The sequence below is a fragment of the Nasonia vitripennis genome, chromosome 2 (genome assembly GCF_009193385.2).
Source record: "Nasonia vitripennis strain AsymCx chromosome 2, Nvit_psr_1.1, whole genome shotgun sequence".
In the NCBI taxonomy this organism is placed as follows: Eukaryota; Metazoa; Arthropoda; class Insecta; order Hymenoptera; family Pteromalidae; genus Nasonia; species Nasonia vitripennis.
Genome location: NC_045758.1, coordinates 17027635 through 17052142, shown reverse-complemented (window position 1 = coordinate 17052142; position 24508 = coordinate 17027635). Strand labels below are relative to the sequence as shown.

Genomic DNA, 24508 nt, shown 5'->3' with positions numbered 1-24508 from the left:
TGATCTTCGTGGCATCGTATCATACATCATAACGGTATCATCCAAAATCATTAACTTTAACATAACTTCGGCTCACTCCGTCACTTCAATTTTAAATCGTTCACTGCCGGTATCACATTGCAACTTTCATAATGAAATTTTACTTCTTTCAGATCAGAAATCATCTCATCGATTCTTTCAGAAGCAATCTTGAAACGAACCGAAAAAAATCACAAGTATCGTCAACAATCATCGATTGCAGCAATCACGAACAGGAGCAACTCTCCAGCGTCGAGAGACAGGTGGCGTGAGGGTGTGTATCCCAGTATGTACCCTTGGCGAGTCGAGGGGGTAGTGCGCGAGCGCGCGCAGCTGGAGGCAGCTTCCACCGGATCGCGGCTGCGCTCTGGCCAGTCGTCTCCGGTGAGCCCGCGTTCGCGGTCGGTTCGCCCACCGCCTGCACGCCTGCGAACAGGCCTCATCTCCTCCGAACCGAGGACTCGCTTTATCCACCCCCGTATAGCGCCACTGTTGCGCCGATCCAAGCAACAGCTCGTCCGCGGGGGTGCAGTGCTGCGGGTCTAGTTGGTGCTCGTTCCGTTGCTTTCTCTCTGTACATACGCATACACACGTCCGTATAGCGTGGGGTGGTGTCGCCGTGCGTTGAGGGTTGGTTGTATATGTATTAGGAGACGGAACGGGGCTTTGTGGTGTGTGGGGTTGAAATAGCGCACAGCTGAATACCTTGTTCGGCATGAGAGATGATGGACGTAGAGGAAACGAACAGCGCCTCCACGGCGAGCTCGTCGCCCGCGCCCTCCAGTCCAGCTGCCGACTCGACCTTCATCAGGTGACGATAATATGCTTTGTGTTTAGTATGTATAGGTTGCGCAAGCTTTCAGACTTGCCGGTATAGTTTCTGTTCTAGTAGACACAGGCTGGTGGTCTTTTTTTCTATTTATGAAATACTACGAAATCGGATCGTTTTATTACAGTCAGGAGAGTGAATGTACTCAACATTCATTTTCAATTATTTGTAAAAGCTCCGACAATACCGAATTATAAAGTAGATAGAATATGATTTGTACGGGTGATTTATTCAACGCGTGCTCGTTTGAGTTACAATTTAAACTAGTATAAAATCGAATGAAACGTTTCGTAGTCTGAAATAACGAATTGGGTCACGCTTCGTTGTCTTTCAATATCTCGTGATTTGTGCGAGCCGAAAGTTCCAAAGTAGGTATTTTTATTAGCTTTAACAAGTTATAAGACACTAATTAATTAAAGAATACCCGAGTTAAATGTCAACATCTGAATAATTTTCAGTACAATGCACGAGTAGAATTACAATAATCCGATGTTCGACTCTTTTTTCTCTTGTAGCTAAGGGCCAAAACTCGGTGACCTTATTCCTTTTCAATTGAAAACCTATCGCTCCAATCGCACACTATAATTACAAATTACGGTAAAATTTTCGCGACGAATAATCCGCGATTATTACAACGAAATGAACCCCTACTCAGTTACACTCCAGTTCTGTTCTATATGCTACAAGTAAATATAATCACTTCCTCGCAAGCCGCCCCCAGTGCTACCGAACAAAGAGAACGAAATTCGCCGGTGGACGAGTAGAAAAGCTCCGAGAGCAAAAAGACAAGAAGCTCGCTTGGAGAAAATAAAAAGACGCGCAAGCTCAAATAGCCCCGCTGTGCATAATACAAATTTTAAATGCACGCGACCCGCGTCCTCTCATCGCGAAGGCTTATTTTCCATTCTGCCGTTAAAAAATGTAAACCGAGCGCGCAGACAACGACGAGTAACATAAGCTCGCGTCGGGAACGTTTGATTTCTCTGGAGAGAGAGAGACAAGAGAAGCGCTATACTTTCCGGAGCTTGCAGGCGAACGTACGAGTACGTGTGTGTACCAACTGGCTCGAGCTTAGCAAGCTTTATTCCGCAGCCGTGCTCCCTTTGCTCTCGTTAGATTCATGGGCTTTTTTCGCTGTTCGGGGTATGCGAAATTCGCTGCTACACCGCTATCCGCTCGGCAGGTACACACAGCCGTTAATTCAGCTGAGAATTGGGAATTCCTGCTAGGGCTGCCCTACTCCCATTATATTCAAATGAGGCTGAATTATTTATTGTATGGGTTGTATTTGCAAAGTGCACGCTAGCACGGGCGAAATTCAAATTGCTCGGTACGTTATATTATCGAGAAGTCTTTTATCTTTACATCGCGTTCTCGCGTCGGGCGCAAACGTCAAACAAGCCGTGACTCGATAATCCTTCATAATTATTACAGGACCCCGTTCGATCGCGCTTATTCGTGCTTTCGGTGACCGAAATGTAAGATAATATTAGCTCCTCCTGACGACGTATTAAGCATAGATGAGCTCGCCCTTAGAAGTATAATGAGAATCAGGATCGAGAGCTTGCGTAAGCACATACGCGGCGGAGTAGCGCGCGATAAGAAGCGGCTCCGGAATCCAAAGTTGGATGCATCTATTCATAGTGGAGGCGGAGCCAATTTCGTTATCGGATGACGGCGGCGCGAGAAAGCGAGGATTTTGTCCCGCGCGCCGACGACGACACGAGGGAGATGCAATAATCGATGAAAACTTCGCTGCTCCGTGTGCGCGGCGCACCGGTACAGCAGCCGATGAGCTGAATTTTTTTCTCGATAAGATAGGCCCTGGGGCGTGTATCGATGCGTCGAACTTTGCTCATTATTTAAGTGGCTTTATCGGGATAGCTTTTTTTCGTATACTTTTTTGTCGTCGCTTCTTTTGGTGTTTACGCTCGAGCTGTGGAATTAGGGTTTGAGTTATTCGTTTTGGGGAAATGTCATAATATGTATTGTCATACATATATTGATCGTTGCGTGTTGCGAAATATCCCGTGATCGTTTGTCTTTATAGATTTTACACGATTTGGGACAATAAAATATTTAGCAATCATGATAATTAATAACGTTCTATTACTTGTTTTAAACTTACGCGAATATTTATTTTTCATCCATCACACATTTACTATTTATCGCCGAATATTACAAACGCGTTTCAAAATTTCATTGCAAAATTTATTTTATCCAGAAAATTTCGGTAGTCATAAAATAAAGCTTATGAAATCATAACAGAGTTTTTTAATAATAACTCACGCCAGGTCGATGCACCAAAGAGTCAAATATGCATTTTATTGTATCCGGCGTTCATTTTGGAACCAGATAAACTGATATGGCCGAGACACACAAAAAATCCCTGCTGCATTTGCCGTGTATTGCAAAAAAAAACAATAATTCTGGCCAAAATATGGACACCAAATGAATGAGAAACATTTTTATTTTTCCGTCGGGTATCGCAGGCGTGACATGTACCGAATACAATTAAAACCAGTCGATATGAACAAAGGGGTGCTTCAGTTAAGGTTGAATTTGTATTTCGTATATTCGGACGGCTGCGCGCGTATTTTACCGATCGGATAACGTCGCTCTGTCTGAATTTAAAAACGGAACAGCTGTCGATTTTACTCAAAACTCCATCACCTTAATGAACCAAAGCGGATGAATTCCAAACTGATAAGGTCGAGTTTCCAAGATTCAGAGAACTTGAAGCGAACAAAACGCTTAGTCCTATCTTAATTAAAAGCAATGCATAAAGAGCTCTAATTAAGAAACGGTTATAAGCTCGGGGCATAAGGGATATTATGAAAATAACGACTACGGAGAAGCTCGAGAATTTAACGCTCGACTTCCTGCTCTCTTCTCCTCTCAGAGCTGTTTTTTGTCTCGATTGACCTTCTCTGTCTCTCTCACTCTTCTTTCCGCCCTCGCCCTCTCGGCGTCTGCGCCGCCGTGCAAATTAGACTCGAAACTAGGTCAACCCCTTGCCAGCGCTGCTGTGCCTTCCGCATTAAAAGCGGCGCGCGCTCGGAGAGTATATCCGCGGCAATTCCTCGAAATCCTCTCGGAAAAATGACGAGTCACCCAGGACAAACAATAATTCCGTTGCCTTGACAGGCTTTTTCATTACAGAAGGACGCGGCAAGGCTGTGTGCTCGTAAAATCCCTGCGCAGCTGCGGACTAAGCTCGTGGAGCTTGATGCGGGACAGTCTGCTAGTTTTACGTCTCTTTGATCCAGTCGTGCGTATTTCGAGTCCCGTATAGAGCAGAGGCATAACCTCTTACCACCTGTATACGGAGTTGGCTTTTTAGATAGCCTCCTTGAGTTGCGGTCATTTTTACGTCGAGAAACGCGCGAGACGCTTCAGCGCTTCGAGTTCCTTAAACATGCAGATTATGTTTGCGCGGCTTTTAAGGTTTGACTTTTTCATAAAACGACCAGCGCATCGTATCGATACATCTTGGCGAAACTTGAAAGAATCTGCATTTTTTTTTTTTTTACATGGCATTTGGAACTCGAAAGTTCAATGCCTCATCTACGCAAGCCTTCCACGCTGCCCTATCTTGTGTCAACCCCACCCAAGATGCACCTCTCCGATCGACACCCACCCGTCCTATTTCTACTAGATCCGCTTTTACGTTGTCCTCCCATCTACGTCTAGGTCTACCTAGAGGTCGCGTTACCATCGGCCTGCCCTTCATGACACGCGCTGCCGTACGGTCGTCTCCCATTCTCGCTACGTGCCCTGCCCATCCCAATCTGCGCGATTTTATTATTCTGTTAATATTTGGTGACGCGTACAGATTGTGTAACTCATCATTGTGTAGTCTCCTCCATTCCCCGGTTTCCTCATCTTTCTGCGGCCCGTATATTTTTCGCAAGACTTTATTTTCAAATACCCTAAAACGGTTGTCCGCCTGCTTAGTGAGAGCCCACGTTTCGCACCCGTACAGAACCACCGGCAGTATTATTGTCCTGTATATTCTTATTTTAACGTTTTTAGACAACAGCCTCGACTTAAGTAAATTACTCATGGCGTAGAAGCAAGCATTACCCGAATGGAGTCTCTTATTTATTTCGACATTAATCTCGTTTCTATCATTTATGGTCGTACCCAGATACCTGAATTCGCTAACCTTTTCAAAAGTAAAATTCCCAACTCTGAGATCTTCCTCCCCTCTGCAGATGCCTAGCTTATTCACAATCATGTACTTTGTTTTTGATTCACTCACTTCTAACCCTGTATACTCCACCGCTTTTATGAGGATTTCCGCGTTTCTTGCTACCGTTTCCCTACAATCCCCCAGTATATCCAAATCATCTGCGTAGCCTAGTATCTGCGTTGTTCCATTAAGCGTTGCGCCCAGCTGGCTAACCTGCATTTTTCTAACATACTCTAACGTTAAGTTGAACAGCACCGTAGAGAGCCCATCCCCTTGTTTTAAACCATCGCGTATCATGAAGGGTTCTGATACATTACCGCCTACTCGGACCTTTCCCGTGCTTCCATTCAGACATATTTGAATTAATCTCACGAGTTTTTTCGATACACCGAGAAGTACTAGGATTTGATACATTTTGCTTCGCTTAATAGAGTCGTACGCTTTTTTAAAATCTATAAATAGTTGGTGTATGGTTTCGCAAAATTCCCACTTTTTCTCTAACAACTGTCTTATGGTAAACATTTGATCGCTCGTCGATCTGTTGCGCCGAAATCCGCACTGATAATCTCCTACTATATCTTCCGCGAATGGAGTGAGTCTAGCTTGTATTAAGTTTGACAGAACTTTGTAGCACGTTGCTAAAAGTGAAATACCCCTATAGTTATTGCACTCTGTCTTATCCCCCTTTTTAAAAATCGGTATAATGATCGATTCCTTCCAATTTTCGGGTATTGTTTCATTTTTCCAGATGGCACATACTAGTTTATAGATTTTGAAAGTGAGCTCGACGCCCCCATATTTGAGTAACTCAGCTGGTATAGAGTCATTTCCCGCGGCTTTGTTATTTTTAATTTTTTAATCGCGGCCTCTACTTCTTGGTAGCTCGGTTCCTCCACGTGGGGTTCAGCAGTGTGAATTTCGTCCCCTAATTCTTCGCTATTTTCGTGCACGTTTAAAAATTTATCGAAATAATTTTTCCACAGCGACAGTAATTCGTTGTCATTTGTTACGAGGTCCCCGTTTTCGTCCTTCATCAATTGCGCTCTACTCCTAAATCCCTTTCTGATGGCGTTAATCCCTCTGTACATTTCGAGGGGGTTATTTTCCTTACTGTTAGTTTCTATTCTCCTAATAAGATTCTTTTGATACTCCCGCTTCTTATTTCTGTAGATCGCGCTCGTCTGTTTCCTTACGTTAGAATACTCTTTTACGGTCCTATCGCTTCTATTTTGTAAGCTATATAATTTAGCCTTTTTGCGCCTTTCAAACCAGAGTTTGCACTCTTCGTCAAACCATGGTTTGCTCTTTGGCTTTTTCTTTTTACCCAGTACTTTGTTCGCGGCCTCTTTTACCGTTTTTTCGATGTCCCCCCATAAGCTATTCGGTTCGTCATTCCCCTCCGGCGATGTGTTTGCTTCTTCAAGTGCCTGAAACCTGTTATTAATTTCTATCTGGTACCTAATTCGCTCTGTTCTATCTCGTAGTTTCTCAATATCGAAGCTTTCTACCTTGTTTGCTCGCTTACTATTTTGATTCGCTACTAGTCTAGCTCTTAATTTGGCTACTACTAGGAAGTGGTCCGAGTCGCTATCTGCCCCTCTATAAGCCCTTACGTCAAGAACATTAGTATGACGTCTTTTTTCAATGAGGAAATGATCAATTTGGTTCTGTGTGGCCCCGTCCGGCGATGTCCACGTTGCCTTGTGTATGTTCTTGTGCTTAAAACACGTAGTTTTGATTATAAGATCTTTTGCCGCCGCGAAATTTATGACCCTAATACCGTTATCATTGCTGGCTTCGTGCAGGCTTTCCTTCCCTATAGTAGGCCTAAACATTTCCTCCCTACCTATTTTAGCATTGAAATCGCCTAATACTATTCTTGTGTCGTAAGACGCGAACTGGTCGATTACCTGCTCTAAAGTTTCGTAATAGAGATCCTTAGCATCTTTTTCTTTGTCCTCCGTAGGACAGTGTACATTAATAAATACATATCTATACCATTCACCTTCGATAATGATGTACGAGAGCCTATCATTGACGGATTTGAAACTTTTAACCGAATGTATGATGCTTTTGCTTACGAGAAATCCGGTGCCTAGAGATCCCCCACTCCCGGCCCCATACAGGTACGTGAAGTTACCCGATGCTAGTACTCCGCCATCTGGCCACCGCGATTCCTGTATTGCTACCAAATCTAGATTGTACCTATCAGCTTCCTTTACGAGTTCTTTAAACGCACCTGCTCTGTATAGACTGCGAACATTCCAAGTTCCGACCCTTAAGTCCCTTTTAGTTCGGATTTGATTTTTTTGAGCCATGATATTATGTTAAACCCGCGCGCTTCGGATCTTGTTCTGATCGCAGGTGAGTCCACCGTTCTAGAGGTGATAACCCCCATACCTCTCTAGAACTAAGTATGAGAGCTTTCCGACTTTGACGAGGACAGTGTCAATTCGTCGTCAGACACACTACGGTTTCATTCTCGCATCCTAACGCCCCCCCTGCAAGGCAGCGCGCCTTCGCTGGCATCGTTACCGCGTAAGACCAGGTGACAAATCATTCTACACATCCCCTTTCGGGGCAGTTGTCATCGCTCCCGCATCCTCCTCGGCAGCAGGATTTTTGCCCATTTTTGTAATGTGTGATGAAAGAGATAGATTGAGAGATAAGAGATAATGTGAAGTGTTTTTGTTGTTGTGGTGCTTGCGTATTGTTTCTAGATGAATGCGTTCGACAGTGTGGGCTCATCACACCCACGCCTGTTCCTATCGGCTATCCGCGGCTGCTTATTCAATTTATTCGCAGCTAACCTCTTTCTCAGGGGCTGTTCCTCTATCCGCAACCTAAGGACGCGCTGTGTAGTGGTGATAGGCACCCACCCGTCCGATCTGGACGATAACACCCAAGACCCGCTTAGGGTAGCGGCATTGTAACAGGAAAGAATCTGCATTAGGTGTAGAAAATAGAGAAAGGTGAAATTTCTTATGAATATCGCTAACATCAAAGTGGAAGGAAAGGAAAGAGCTTCAATTCGAACAAAAAGTTTGCATTGTATAATTTATAAGTATATACGACACTTTTCATGTTTAGCGAAATTTCTCACACCGATAAAACGATGGCAACGTTTTTAGCTTTCAAAAGCTCCTAACAGTAGAATTTTTTCTTAAAATTCACACTCGCGTCAAAGGTATAAAAGGGCTAAAACAATAAAACTCTAGAGCAGAACTTTATGTAGTGAAGTTCTTATATATACATATATATATATATATATATATATATATATATATATATATATATATATATATATAAAAGCGTATAGGGAGCGCGAGTCGGTGTGCCGAATGTATAATGAATTTTTCGATTTTGCAGCGTGAAGCGGGAGCCGAGCAGCGAGGAGCCGAGCAGCCCCCTGGAGGCCGCCAGCCCCGGCTCCATCTTGCGCAACAACGGTAAGACTCCACTATACAGCCTCTCTCTCTCTTTCTCTCTCTCTCTCTCTCTCTCTCTCTCTCTCTCTCTCTCTCACACACACACACACACTCTGCATGAAAATGATTTTACTTATTTAAGCCGGCGAGAAGTGAGTAAGCTCGTCGGAGGAGAATCTCTGCGGCTCTTTCGGAAATTCGTTTAGGTGCGCGCGGCGAAAGCTCTCTCCGCGCGGCAGTTCAGCAGTTCAGCCGGTCGACCCCCGAAATTATTATGCTTTGCGCCGCGCGCGCGGAAAATCGAATGAGCGTGTAATGTTGAAACACCAATTCCGGGATGCGATTTTCTTGGGTTCATTGCGTATGCCGCTGGGATTTGCTATCCGCCGGCGAGGAGCGACGAAACTCGGGAGAGACTGGTGGTCTCGAAGAGCTGCAATTGGTATGAATTTGAATTGTATCACACCGGGGGGATTAGCTGTTTTATCGACTAAATTGATACAGCTTTCGATACTTTTTCCATTTGGCTACATATACTTTTGAATTAAAATGTTAGTCCTAGTCAACACTAATATACATCTGCTTTGTAGTGATTATATTTCCTTTTATTGAACTCGAGAGCAAATAATCCTATAATGATGATGTGGTGATACCAATAAAATTGAAATTGTACACTCGATGCATATCTATTTCGAGAACGATAAACAGCTCGACGCCTCAACTCGCTCGATTCTGCTACGCGATTTAAGCCGCAAAGTATTTACGCGATACCCTCGATTTGTATAATTTAACCCGACCAAACGGACGCAAAGTAAAAAAGAATATATCTCTCCCGCGATGAAGCAATGCGAGAAATACCTATCTCTATATCCCAACAAATCCACCAACCTCCTTCCATAGCCCGTGAAAAAACATCCTGCTCCGCGCCATAAAGAAAATTCCAGGCAATATTCCCTCCTACCCAAGAAAAACAGGGCGAATCCTCGGCCGAGGCTACATCGCGTCGCACAAATAGAAGAGCCGGAACCGAGCGGAGGAAGAAGAATCAAGCGTGAGGTCGGAAAAAAGACTAGAAAAAAAAGTATATATATATATATATATATACTTTTGCGCAAAAGTGGGTGGCACGAGCGCATATACGTATATACACACGTGTACAGCGTATATACAGTCCCGAAAGCGGCTAAGTTGAGAACCTCTGCCGCTCGCGGATCGATTCAAAAGCGGCGGCGGCGGCGCCCCACCCCATTATGTGTTTTCCTCCACCTGCCAGCCCCCCGCCGGAAAGGTTTATGAGGAGAGCCGAAAGATCCTTTTGCCTCGCTCGCGCGCCGTCGCCCGGAAGTTCAGCCTCGCTTCTGCCGATGCTCTGTAATTGAATTCCGCCTATTTTTCCAGCGCGCTCTCGTCGCCACTCTCGCTTTCTTTTTGCGCGACTTCGCAGCCACCGCCGCCGGGGAGTTTTGACGCAAGCTATTCTTTTATCGCTTCCACGACGGAAGATGGCTTACGTCGTCGAGGAAATCGAGCGAGGTGGAGGAAGAATCGAGTGATACGAGAACGAGACCGAGAAGAAAGTGTCGATCGATTTATCTCTCAGACATTGATACGGGATTTTGAATCGCAATCCGCGGGAAAGCTAATTTTGTATACTTGTAGCTTGTAAGTATGTCGAGTATTAGCGATAACAAAATCAGTTGGTACGCTTCGATGCGATTTTCTGTACACGGGCTGTCCTGCGCTGTTTTTCCACCGCACGTGCATGAATACAAGTACATCTACAAACAAGGGTATATCGTTACCGGGAAAATATCGAACGCATTTCTACTCGACGCTGTCGCCTCTCCGTACAACCTCTTCCGAGCTGACCTCACCAGCCTACGAGTGTGTGAAAAAAAACCCTGCCATATCACCTCTAAACATCGACTGGCATGAATACACTCGCCGCGAGGGGAAAAAGTTCCATAACATATGCGATACAATCGTTTCCTTCTCTCTCCCGCTTCGCAGCCTAATCAAATTCTCAATCTCGGCAAAAAAAGCACGCTTCGAGAACACGATACGGATAAGACGTTTAAATATACGCGAGGATTTAGATTCGCGTGTGTGCAGCAGCTTATACTCGCCGATGCATGAAGTGTGTACCTATACTCGTCGCTTTCGAAACTGTAAAGCGCTCTGGACTAACGGAGGCTCTGTGCACAGCCATTAATCAAGTTTAATAAATCGACTCGGCGCGTTAATTAATTTGCCACGTCGCGGGCTTTACGACGGAGGCGCTAGTTTCCTCGAAATTTAGAGATTACGACGGTGGATCGTTGAATATTTGCGATGGTGTGCGGACGATTTATCCCTCGGTGAAATCTGTAAAGGACGAAAATATATTCTCCGTATAGTAATTGCAGTTTAAATTGGCGCGACTCGGTGTATAAGGACGGGGAGTCCAAATAGAGGAAAGTGGGAATCGGCGCGAAATCTGTCCGACATCTCTCGCGAGTTTTGCCGCCATACATAATGCACCGAAGAACAGTAATGCGGCATCGGAGTTCCAGCGCACGCGACTCTCGACTGTTACTCGCCAGCTCGAGATCCGCGCGCGAGTATTTAAAAGCTCCAATATATAAGGAGAAAATCGTGAGAGATCGATATCGCCGATCCCCTACTACCGCCTCCGTTATAGACACCCGATGCTTTCTACCCGCGCAGTATCCACACTGCTGACTCGCACACACCTACATACATAGACACATGTATATAACGTACGAACCTCGTGTCGCGAAATTCTATATCGTGTGCAGCTAGACTGTGAGCCTTAATGAGACGGAAAGGCTGCTCTCTCGCTCGCTCTAGTCCTGCGCGCATGCACATAACGCGCGGCCCCGAGACTGCACGCGGAGAAGTTAACGAGGGGAGAAAGTTACGTTTTGTCCCGTAACTGTATATGCAGTCGCGGCTATAGATTAACTTTAATCCAGCTCTTGGAGGATTCGTTTGCCGCTCTCGCCTCTCGTCGGCCGTGCGCGTCGAGTCATAGGCCGAACAATGAGAAATAGCGCTATTATATACACAGTTGACGATGCCAGACTGCTATGATGGGGGAAGAGATTACGGAAGTCTGCGAACCCGAGGATCAAAGTTTTGAGCACCGGTGGAATTTATCTTGAATTTAACTATGCATTTGGGATGTCGTGTTTAAGTATCTCTTATAGCCCGAAGGATTAAATAACAGCTGAACTCAGACTGCGACGTTCTCGAATGCATTATAGGAAGACATTGTTTATAGAGATAAAGTTTTCGAACGTTCGACTGTTATTTATAGCAGTGCACCATATAGACTGCGTAAATCAATTAGTTTTCACGGTATCATTCAAAGCAAAGTTATTGCTTATTATAAATGCTCATCGATTACAAATTATCTGAGCTTAATTTCAATTTGTAGGAATCGCGATGCATTGGAACAAAGCGGATTCGGACTGGCGCTTCTCCCACCGCTTAAGGAGATGTCGCCCCAAAAACACTGTTTTTCTATTACATAAAACTTTTTGAATAAAGTTTGCAAATGAAAAACCAAGTCTGTAGCGCCATAGTTTTAAGTTTAATGAATCGTTCTACCGAAAGAAAAATTCGATCGGACTTTCTGTTTTTCTAGAAGTTTGGAAATGCAAAATACCCCGTGGCGGATTCGCAAAGCTTTTGGGACGACATCCTCTTAAGCACTTCGTGTTTCTACCTATTTCACATATAGCGATTTGTCCTCAATCACAAAGATGTCTATGGTTATAGGCTTCCTGCATGGCTCGCTCATACTGTGATTTTCTTCAAAAAATCGACTAAAAATACAAGTTGCATAATTATACAATCTCTGATTGCACAACTGCTCTTCAGTTGTTTGCCAGGGCTGAGATGTTCTCCCAATTTTTGTAAAAAATTTCTACCAAATTAGCGCGCAGCTGCGCCGCTACAAAGTGAACAGATTAAAAATATGTTTTTATTTGTTTGTTAGTTTTGCAAACCTATACTCGTCTACGTGCATATTTTGCAAACACGTACATCGAATTGATCAATGAAGCTACAGAAAACCCCAGTCCCAGCAAATGTCCACTCAGTCGTACAGCGAAGAATATATCAAATCCGTCAAAGTACTATACACACAAGCACTTGAAATTCCTTCTCCACACTTGGAGTCATTCTCAGTTTTCCAGCTAACAATCGCATATTTCACAGCTCGTTACAGTCCCTTCCAAGTATGTATGAGCTTTGTGTACACAGACGGACATACTTCCTTAAACAGACGAATGGGAAAAGCAGCGTCTCGCGCGCTTTTTGCTCCGAGTGACTATATACCTGCTGCGCGCATTCTCTCACGTAGGTATACCTAAAGCGCCCAGGGAAGCGGTTGTTACAGCGGAGCGGGACATTTTTCGCGCGCGCATAAGTGAGCAGCTCTTGTATGTTTATGAAAAATTAATTACTCTTTTAAGCGCGGGGAGCTTGGCTGAAAGAGAGCGCGCGCGCGCGACCTGAACCTTTTGAGGGCTGTTAATTGCATCATTTTCACTACCTAAGTACATACCCCCAACAACAGCACGCGAATTGCCTTGACGTCAACTTTTGGATTCTTCAAAGCTCCCTACAAGATTTAATGCAAGTTCATCGAGGTCGTATCACAAACAAAAGCTTTATATTTTGCTTGGTAAAAAAACTCGTTATTACAGCACCACACTGCAGAGCGGAGCTTGAAAAAAAGACAAAAGTAAATTCCACTTCCATCAAGCGCATAAACGATCGCCCCGCTACAGCCGGGCGCAAAAAACTTTTCTCCAAATCCCCGCAGCGTCGAAGCGGACTCGCGGCAAAAAACTCGCGCTCTCACGCATCACCCGACGAAATTGCGTGCGTGATATGCGCGCTTTATATACCCTCCCCCTGGTTTCGCAAGCGAAAAAGTTCGGCCCCTGCAATGACTCGTTTTGCGCTTGAGCGGCTGCAGTATAGATATACACACATCAGGTGGTGCACGTATTATATATCCTGCCCGCGGCCGCAGGCGAATTTCGGGCCAACCGCCGTACAAGAAGTGCATAACGCGATGGGGGAAGAGGGGGGGGGAGACAGTTTTATACCCACTCCCCCTCGCTTATTCCTCTTCGATGCATGCGTGCGCGGCTGAAAGGAAGAAAACGAAGCGGACGAGAGAAAGAGAGGTGGCGAGGAGGAAGCAAGTGGATGAAGGAGAGAGCGAATCGCTGGCCACACGCGGAGTCTTCCGCTCGCGGTTTTTCACGCAGCGCATCTCTCTTCTCTCGCTATGGGCGTATTATATAGGTATATATTATGATGTGAGAGGAACGTAATTCTGATGCGCATGTGCATTCGGTAAGCGGAAAAAGTTTGAGGATTCAATGTTTTTTTTTTATTTGGAGTCCTCGTACGAATTCCCAAATGAATGAAAACGGATAAAACCATACTGTTCTATGATATAGAACTTTTTTTTTGAAATCCAATTACGTGAATTCCATTTCATTTTTTTTATTTTTCATACTCGTAGGAACATTTGAATAAAAACCGGGGGGAAATCGAGTCAGAAAGAAACACATCGATTTCCCCAGAGTGTTTCAAATGTTTTTTGCATCCGGCTGGTATCATAGCAACGATAACGAAATTGAAAATCTCTGCTGAAAACAGAAAATCTCTGCTGCAACTGCATAGTATATCCGTCCAGAAAAATCCAAACTCGTTCGTCGATGCAATGATAAGACTGTTACCAAACAACTTATCAAATCACCCGATAACAGGTACGTAACTGAATTGTTTCAAATGTTACATTTTACGCTATTCCATAACAAATCAGGCTTTGCCCATACAGGATACTTGAACTGCTTCGCAAATCAAAAGTTTCAAGGGTACAAGTAAAAGTGCACACCTGCAGAGTTGCATTGCTCAAAAAAAAAAAACGCAAACTATATGTACCACCAAATCATCGGATCGCTGCCCCTCAGCCAAAAACCGCATTCCTCTCCCTTCCCCGCGCGTACTGCACTGCGCGCTGCATCTAAAGCAAGTCAACCAACTCTCCTTCAGCCCTTATTTCGCGAATGATGCGCGCACTCGTCCTCTTTTTTTTCTTTCATCCGCGCAATACTGCCAAGCGCACGCACGTGTTGTGCATGCATGTGTATACATACGTTCGGGAAGAGGGGAGAGTGAAGCTGCAGCTCGGAAGATCGTACAACCGGTTTGTTTCCCGCGCGCGAGCGCAGGTTCATTACACCGCGCGGCGAACGTATCTCCTTTCTCGACAAGTGCCCGAGCGCGAGCCGTACAAGTATAGAAAAGCGCGCAGGGAGGCTTCTTCATCCCCTCGCGCGGAGACGTGAATTTTCCCTGCTGAGCTAGCTTGTGTCCATATAGACGCCGTCGGCGTCTTTGTGCTGGTTTATATATATATATATATATATATATATATATATATATATATATATATATATATATATATATATATATATATATATATATATATATATATATATATATATATATATATATATATATATATATATATATATATATATATATATATATAATTTTTTTTTATAATTATTCTCTATTTCCACGAGTATAATACAGAGAAGGAAAATGATGTCTGGTATGGAATATTAAACGCATGAGTTCATACAAAAGGTATAGGTATAGTTCTGATCGTATAGGACAAGTAGTCCTAGAAGTTTACGACGGGCGATATAAACCTTCGATACGCATTACTTATGCGTATTTTATCTTCGAAAACGAGCGTGACCTGGTTCAAGAATAAGTTCTAATATTTCTTCGTTCCCCGGTATCGTGCTGGAGAAGAGAATCCGTGACAGCAGTACAGCCTGACACTGGGAAAGAAAAAACGCAGGGCATCACTCTTAAAATGTATCACGCATGGCAACAGCAAAATAAATAAAATTATTAAGGGTACCTATTAAAATGAAGCTTTCAAAAGACCAATTTACATTCAGTATCAGTGTAGAGCTCTACGTACAAAGCTAATTCTCAATTCTCCTTAACCAACACAATTTGCCTAAGCCATATTTCACTTTCCGTCAATTCGGGCGCCTCTTATACACTCGCCAGACAAACCACAAGTGCAGAGAAAAGCGGGGATAGGAGCCACAGTAACGCGAGCCGTTTTGTGGTTTGGCCAAGTAGCGTTCGGGTGCTCGTAAAAATTCGCGCTAGTCACGAGTTCTCCTGACGGGCGAATTTACCGCACACTCAATGTCAAGCTCAAGTCTTGACCTCGCGCAAAAAAGGCTGCACACGCATAATGGAAAGCTCCGCTATAATTGGGTTAAGCGTATGACAAAATCATTGCGACCTTCGCGCCGGAAAGCGGATCGATCTGAAGCGGACGCATGCAAAAAGTTGCGACCGAGCTTTTAACTGCTCTCCCGGATAAAATCTGTGGAAATTAGCGCATGTCAGCGATGTTGGCCCGCGATAACGGAGCTTTTGTGATTATATGGTCCCGTAGAGCGAGAGAGGTTTTATTAGAGAAAATACATTCATCATAATGAAAGAGATTCTAGAGAGACCAATGCCTCGTGAAAAGAGTTTTATCGAGCTCGCTTCGAATTCTAATTGCAGCATTCTTGGATGACTGATCGTTCTTCGCGATTCTTGGATCGCCGCTGTAATCTATAATGAATTTCGGCAGTCGCCGATCTCATCTGCCGAGGACGTCGAGCTTTGTCAGAGATTGCCTTTTGATTGAAGTACCTCATACTTACTTATACAAAGCATCTGGGACATCTCTCAAACGTGTCGTCGTAATTTCGATCTCGTGAATACCCTGAATTTCATTATGCAGGGTCTGAAATAGCGTAATGGTAAAACTTTTTCCTCATTCATTAGCAACGGAGTTTACGATACTCATTATGTCCTCGTGTAATGTAAAGTTATTCCAAACTACAATCTAGTTACACGATACAGCCCGGTGCCGGGCATTAAACATCGCCACGACAGGGTGCATTACACGCGCAATTCCGTAAGCGTTGATCGCTTTCCCATCGAACGTTTTTAATGCATTCACGCGATGGGAAACTTATTGAATAATGCGCCGAGAATCTCGAAGCGACGAGCACTCAAAGTGCCGACCGAGTTAAAAATACCTTCAAATCGAAAAAAACAACAACTTTACGATGTCGAGGTCTGGTTTATTTTTGCGGATGCACTGTTACGAGCGATCTTTAATTGCAGTTTCTAAATCCCGTCGTATCCGTCGGAACCCTTATGTAAGCGCAGTCCAATTACGGCGATATCTCGGGATTGTTAATTGCCAATAACTAGAAACATTAGCAGCCATTAGCGAAGGAGGATCGTTGAACTCGCGGCGATATCTTAATAAGCGCAAATCCGCGCAAAAAAAGATTGAAAAACGAAGAAGAAAACAAACAAGCGCAACATTTTATGAGTCACGAGCGAGAGAAAGTAATCCAAAAATAAACGTCATGCATCGACGATCCCCGCGCGAATCCTCTCGAGCGATCACGAGTCCCCGGGATGCATATACCGATATACGGTACGGAGAGAATGAGCTCCGACTAAGTAAACGGTGTACATAAATCGGCAAAACGCATCGAACGTCGTGTGCGCGTGCATAGAGAGAAAGCCGCGCTGCGCCGACGTATAGGACGAGTAGTGTAGTGGATATTAGTAGCAGCAGCGGCCGCGCTGAGCCAACGGCGCAAACTGCGTGCAGCGCTGCGCTTCGAGCTTCTCTCTCCTCTCCTTCTCGCGGTCAATGAACCTATCTCTGCTGGTGAACCCAGTTGGTCCACTCTTTCCCCTCGACTTTCCCTCTCCTCTCCTCCGCGGCTTCCCCTCCAGTCTCCCTCCTACCGCGCGTGATTCTTCACTCTCTCTCTCTCCCTCTTGTATACTGTGACTCTCGACGTAACTTTCTTACGTGTGCTGCTCTGTGGGGGAGGGGAGGGGGGGAGCCATCCGATTATTCCGGCTACCCCGTACGCTGCAGTTGCGCTAGTCGCTTCTACAATCGCAGCAAGATTTTTTTGTTTGTTACTTAAATCCGATTCGGCGGCGATCGGCATCCCGCATTTTTGTAAAAACTCGATCTCAATAATCCAGAATTCGCTCGAGAAGTAGAAGTGCATAGCGATGGTACACATTTCTATGAAGCACTGCAGACGTTTCCTCAGCATGCTTGTATTGGCGCTCTCCCTCTTTCTCAAAGCAGTGCTCCCTCCAGCCGTAGCCCCCCTACCTCCACCATCCTCGCGGCTCTTATCCTCTCTATCTCCGCCGTCGCTCCCGTCCCTCTCCCTCTTCCTTTTTTACTTCCGTCTCGCTCTCTCCCTCCCCTGCCTCACTCTCTTTCTCCGCGTGCACGATCCTCGTTTCTCATCACTCTCTCTCCCTCTCTCTCTCTCTTTCTCTCTCTCCCTCTCTCTCTTTCTTCCCTGACCAGGGCCCATGATTTCCCTTCCCCCCCCCTCTCTCTCTCTCTCTCTCTCGCCACTCTCTCTCCCCCTAGACTCTTCATACCGAGAGATACCCATCTCCCTCTCTCTCGCTCTCTGAAAAGCGAAAGAGCGAAAGAGCGAGAGAGAGAACGAAGTTTGCAGCGTATCCCCGTGCGCTTGCCCCTTTCCCCGTCGCCCGATCGGCAAGCGAGCGAGCGAGCGAACAAGAGAGAGTTGCAATGCCGTAACACGGCGAACGCGCCGGCTCTTTACTTACCTCACAGGTAAGCCCGCGCGCGCTACTCGACGAGTCTACGGCTGCCGTGGCTGCCGATCGCTCCGCTGCAGCGAATCGTCGGACCGCCACGCGAGACCACTGGCGCCAAGTTTTATGATTCAGCACCCTCTGCTCGCACAGTGCATACACCGTTACACTTCCAACGATTCACTCTGCGTACCGAACAAACAATCCAAGTTTTCATTTATATACCGATCGCGGAAAAGTGTCGCACGTGGACCACACGGCGGCGATCCAGTGCTGTCGTGAGATCGGTACTCTACCAAAAATCGTCCCCAGTGCGTGCGGGATATTATTTCGCGTTTCGGCCGCGGCGCATCGGCAGCTCGAAGCGCTCGCAGAGAGAGAGAGAGAGAGAGAGAGAGAGAGAGAGAGAGAGAGAGAGAGAAAAAACCGGTCCCCTGCCTGCCGCGAAAAGAAAGAATGAAAATACAAGTGCGCGAGTGACGATCCCCCTGCCCCCTCCCCTTTCCTCTCGCACGTGCTCTCACCCCCTTCGACAGAAGAAAGGCACTCTCTCGGCGCGCCGGCAACAAAAGTGTGCTCGTACACCTCGCAGTGTGTGTGTGTGTTGGCAGCGAAAAGTGAGAATAATACTGCGCGTACGTACGAAGCGCCAACAGCGGAGACCCCCTACGATCATCGGCCGGACAAAGATAGAACAGAGAGCGAGAGAGAGAGAGAGAGAGAGAGAGAGAGAGAGAGAGAAGCGGCGATCGCTATCGTAGAAGTGTGAACGACCAAGGGCTCGTTCCGGTTTGTTGCCAGTCGCCCCTCCACGGACTGACCAACGGACGAACGGACAGACGCACTCACACAGAGATAACATTGCTCTCTCTCTCTCTCCTCTTCTTCTGCATGTGCAAGTGCAACGCGAAGGATATAGTGTGGGTTCCTGGACGGCGCGCCGCTGCGCGAATGAGGCGCGGAGCCGAGCTGCACACGGGTAATTATGAGCCAGCGCTGCGTTGCCGCACTGAGCGCCGCTGCGTTGCTAGCTGCTAACCACATATCTGTACTCTGCATGGAGGGTTGTTTTGCATGTGCACCATAGGGAGAATCGCGGTCGCCGGCTTTGTTTTCGTTTCGACGCGCGCACTAGAAAACGCCGCGTGGAATCGTTCGCGCCGTTTATACCGCGCTAACGATGCTGTATTCGCGAATTTCTTCGGGGACGTATTTTTCGCGTGGATACCGGTTTTTAATTGATTGCCGGCCGTTTACCTCTGACTCTCTCGCTTTTAACGAGAGTGAGTTTCACATTTTCGTTACCGCACCACGGGGCAATATTTTACTTCGGAATGCATAAACAATTTTTTCGTTCCCCGAGCGACTTCCTTCCACACGGAAAATCATCAGCCTCTGAAATAGCAGGCAAAGAATCGAAGCAGAAAAAAAGTTACGTGTATACAACGTATACACCATGCGGTCTCGCGGTTTTCACGGGCTGACGAGCAGCAGCAGGGAGCATTTATAGCGGGGCATTTGTATATCAAATTTGCTGAATAGGCCGATCGGAAACGGACGAATTTCGATAAGCGCGGAAGACAGCGGAGAGGTGAACGATCGCGTCAGCGCCGGCTGACGACACGTCGTGGAAGGGGCATTGACTGCAGTGCTCGTTTCGTAGACGAAATTTTGTTATATTCGCGGAAAATAATGTTCGGATACGTGGAAAAGGATGTTGTGCGTTTGGTCGTTTATCGAGAAATGAAGGAAGGAAAAACAAGAGCGAGAAGCGTTAAGCGTTTATCGCTTATTTCTCTAGATTCTGTTTATCTGCTCCAAAATGCTTATCGTCCAATAAATCACACGAACATCGGAAACAGATTGCACGAACAGAAGATGAAATAAATACGCGATAAAAGCATTCAATCGCGGTAAATGTACGCTATTTGTAAAATAATTGATATTAAAAGATATTAAAGTATCCTTCATGCAAATGCCAGCAAAATTTTTAACCGCAAAACGTAATATCCATTCGCACAGATCTAACGCCGACCGGTCAATGAATCTCGATGCGAGATAGCAGGAAAAAGAACGCGACTCTCTCTCTCTCTCTCTCTCTCTCTCTCTCTCGGCGACTGTTACGCAACTATCTTATTATAGCATCGCAACGAAACAAGTCGACGCTTTTTCGAAGCCCACACAGGTCAGAAATAAATTCGCGACTGCTATTCCCGTCCGGCACTCTCCCGCCTGATACTACTTAGCCTCTCGCGCGTGCGCGTAACGCGCGCGCAAAAAATAAATAAACGAATCTAACAGTATAAAGCCAACGAAACAGAAAAAAGCCCGCGTCCTATTCATTACGCCGTCGTCATATTTACCGGGCACTTTGCATTATGCTAATCGCGGCACGCAACGATTTTCAATGCCATGAGAAACTCCTCGCGCGGCAACAATGACAGTCCAATTAAGCACGAAATAGCCGAGAAAGGGGGCCTGCCCGCCCCCCCCTATTATACGTGGGACTACGTAAAATGACGCTCGCTCGCATAAGTACGCGCGCGTGTATAGAGCGCGAGCGAGTGGAGGGGAATCGTCGCTGTATACACGCGTTGCGGCGGAGAGAATTATTTAACAAAGACCAGCGCGAAAGAAACTGCGAAGGAAGCGCGCCGATCGCGTACGTACACTCGTGGAAGAGGAGCCGAAGGAGAAGAAGAGGATGAAAAAGAAGAATTGAGAGAGAGAGAGCCTTGCGCTCGCGCGACGAAGAGGAAGTCAACGTCCGAAGATTACGGCAATGACATTCACTTTTTCTCGCTGCTCGGCTTCTCCTCTCCCCGTCTTCCTCTCTCAGTTGCTTTTTCGCGAGACTCTATATACGCGCTCGTTTTTGTTGCGACGCTCTTCCTTTCGCGGACGAAACGACACCGGCTCGGCCGATCCTCGCAGCGATCTAACCGCGAGCGAAAACCCGGTGACGATTTTCGGCTGACTGCGCCGCATATAAGGGACACGGCGGATCGGATGTGTGTTTTTCCGTGCTCTTGCTTTGCTTCTGTATAGCTCCTATACTAATCGCCGGTTCAATAACCTTATAATTCACGTCGATACAATTCGGATTCCAAAAAAAACCAAACTTATCCTCCCGCGTATCAAGCGCGCGCGCTTTTTATTTCTCCGTTTATCGGCCTCTTATTTTTCCATTCCGTTCTGATTATCTCGTTACAGCGATGGACCTGGCGATTACGCGCTTGCAGCATCAGCAGCGGGCTAAAGCCGCAGCGGCAGCCAGTACTGTGTCCCGTGGAAAAAGCCCTGAGCTCTTGGACGCCTGATCTCGATTCCGCCGACCACAATTACGACGCAGCAGATTCGAGCGCCGGCGAAGGATGGGTTGAAGTCCCTCGCGAAAAAAGTGCTGTAACTCGATGAAATAAAACTAGCATCATAAAGCCCAGTGACGCATCGTCATAGTAGTGTGCCTCTCGCAACGACTGCAGGACGAAGATACATACTTACGAGAAACAAGAAAGTGCGACGTGAGCAACGAGCTCGAGAGCGAGTGAATGTGTTGGTCGGACGATGGACGTGTTCAAGATCGACCAGTCGCTAACGGCGGGCCTGGGTAGCGCCCCGGCACCCGACACCCTCACGCCCGAGGTGAGCTTCGACGCCGGTAGCGAGTTCAACTTGAGCTTTTTCGACGGTCCCGAGGAGAACAGCGGACAAGGCTTCAGCGACCCAGGATCGGTGGGCAGTGCGAGCGCCTCGCCTCCGCCCGGAACGCCCGGCACTTTGCCCGTTAACCCAGCGAGCGCCGCGAGCTTGCCCATTGTTCAGGTGCCCGCTGGCATCGTTGTCAAGCAAGGTTCGTTTTTTTCTTCTTTTGGTTTTTGGTTTTGGAATTTTATCTGGTATGTTTTGTTGAATTCGACGCGATAAAAGAAATCAAGATGGTGCCCCATGCATAAACGTCCGCAGCTCCGCCGTGCGTCATGTTCCCCCTCTCCGTAACTTATCGTCACTTACTGTCCGACTGTTTGAGCGAAAGGTTGTTAATTGAGTTACGACTGCCTTGTTCAATAGTATAAACAAATACTTCGGTACTTCAAACGTAAATTCAGTGTTGTGCGTTTTCCTTCAGCTCAATCTCTGGACAACTTCAACACGTATCGACCAAAACAGCAATGAAGTTTAATTGGAAACGATTCGTGAAGAAGTCTCAGCAAAAAACCGGTAATGAAGCCAGACATCATCAGGTTAATTGATGCGCGGCACATTTCTCAGCTGCCGCGCGGCTGTCTAAGCTTACATAGATTTACGTTGCTTTATCTGCCGGTACATCGGCTTTTGTTCCGGATCCGTCACGTGGTGCGGAATTCGTCAAGTCGTTTGCGAGCGCCGCGCGAGTTAATGAAATTCCTGACGCTGTGCTACTGCGGCATTCGTGTCGGGTTTAACGCCGACACGTCTTACTCCTTGCCCCTTTTAAGCTCTACAGCTGCGCGGAATACTGCGAATTTCTGGAATCATAAATGACCTTTTCCATTTTTATTGGCGCTGTACGAGAGAAATGCCGATTTTATATTTTAAGCGCGGGAATTCTGTGCGACATTTCTCGTGCAGCTCAAAACTGTTTCGCCTGACTCGATTAGCTCTCGTTACAAAGATCGAATCAACTTTGTTTATAAGGATCATCGGCATAGCAACTCGATCTGTATATAGTAACGAGAAGTAGCCCGCTTTCAAGTCGTTACATTCACCCCAGCATTTGAAACTCTGCATCCGTTTCGTATATCCCGAGAGAAACTCTCTCGCCGACGAGTGTCCGCAAGCATACCTACGAAGCGCATAAACTACCCACATACTTACCGTGAATTATTCCAAACTCTCCGTTTAGCTGCGTGCACATATAGATAGAAAGCGTAAAAATGCGTCATTACGACTTCCCGACAACGCGGCGGCGGAGTCCGCGTAATCGTAGAAAGTTCTAAGCCAAAGACAAGCTCCCGCGCTATTCTATCGCGCTGTATGTGCACTATGTGTACAAACAACAACCCAGTGCGGCTTTACGTAAGATATAAACAAACCTCGTCCATTGTGCAGCACATACCATACGGATCGCGCCGATAAATTAATCACCGGCCTTTTCGCGCAAGAACGCCTGCGCGAGTCGCTCGCTAATGTGCTTTATATGCCGTGAGACCAACTTTGCCTTTCCGGGCTCGAGGGATAAAGGCACCTCCGGCTTTCGTCCTTTTTCCGTGTCCGAAAAGAAGACCCGATGCTTTAAGGCTCGCAGGGGTCTCGTTCTGTTCCGCTATTCTTCGTCGCGAGTTCCGTAATGGTCACGGATTTGCAGCTCGAGTTTCCGGGGGCTTTCAGTGGGATATGCGTTTTCGTGTTTTCACTCGCGCAGAGAAAAGGGTCATTTCAAATAGTTATGAAGGTTTTTAACAAAATTTATCGTTCGAACATACGATACTATCGTACATCGCGAGTGTTAGATCGATCCGCCGATAACAGCGTTTAGCGCAGCTGCTTATACTATATATTACGCATCAGATAAAACGCTATTCCCGCCGCGATTTATGCGAATATTTGCAAAGTACATCGCAGTTAGAAAACTTTGGGTAATATCTTGCAGCAGCTTTGAAAAAGTAAACGGAGATTAACGACTTTCTCACCCATTAAAAGATAAAATGTGGCCTCATTATAACTTGGCTTTTATACTTTATACGCCGACGAGAATGACTTTGTTAACGTGAAACGCTTCGCCTGCAGACACGTTTCGCAACGCCGAATCCGTTTTATCGAGTTAATGCGCCTGTATCTATCCCTATCAAATTATATATCGCACCCCGATCGACCGGACCGAAATAAAAGAATAATGCCTCGAACTTTCAGCTGTCACATCGGGGAATTTAGCCATCGATCAACATCCCTCAGCATGAACTATTCATTATAAACGGCTCCGCGCTGCACAGCATCTCTCGCGCGTGTCGAGATACAACCGAGAAATTCCTCGCGCGAAATTCTCCTCGTCGCTCAGCGGCAGCGGTACACACAGAATGCTAATTTCTCAAAGTAGAGGGAAAAGCCGGCCGGGCGCAGTTTAATATAAATTCGTCCCCCGTCTCGCACACACACACACATACACTGCAAGCGTACAGAGGCGTGTGTATCGACGCACATAGGCAAATTACGGAGTCATTAGCCCGGCGTCGTTACGCTGTATCGAGTTATACGTAGTATATAGGATGAGGGAGAGACTAGGCGATCCAAGCCGAAACTGTAATTAGCGAGCGTGCGCTGCAG

At 46.2% G+C, this 24508-nt stretch overlaps 1 protein-coding gene across 2 annotated transcripts in view; it reads left to right on the top strand.

Moving 5' to 3' along the window:
- Window positions 1-328: 328 nt before the first annotated feature.
- Window positions 329-24508, top strand: part of LOC103317508 (ecdysone-induced protein 78C) — a 127735-nt gene continuing 103555 nt past the window's right edge. The window contains exons 1-2 of one of the 2 annotated variants that reach the window (XM_031922894.2): window positions 329-829; window positions 8412-8491. In XM_031922894.2, coding sequence (XP_031778754.1) covers window positions 741-829; window positions 8412-8491 — 169 coding nt within the window. In that variant the 5' untranslated portion in view covers window positions 329-740. Of the gene's footprint in view, window positions 830-8411; window positions 8492-21447; window positions 22059-24508 lie in introns of those variants that run through there. The other variant, XM_031922893.1, reaches the window with a different exon arrangement.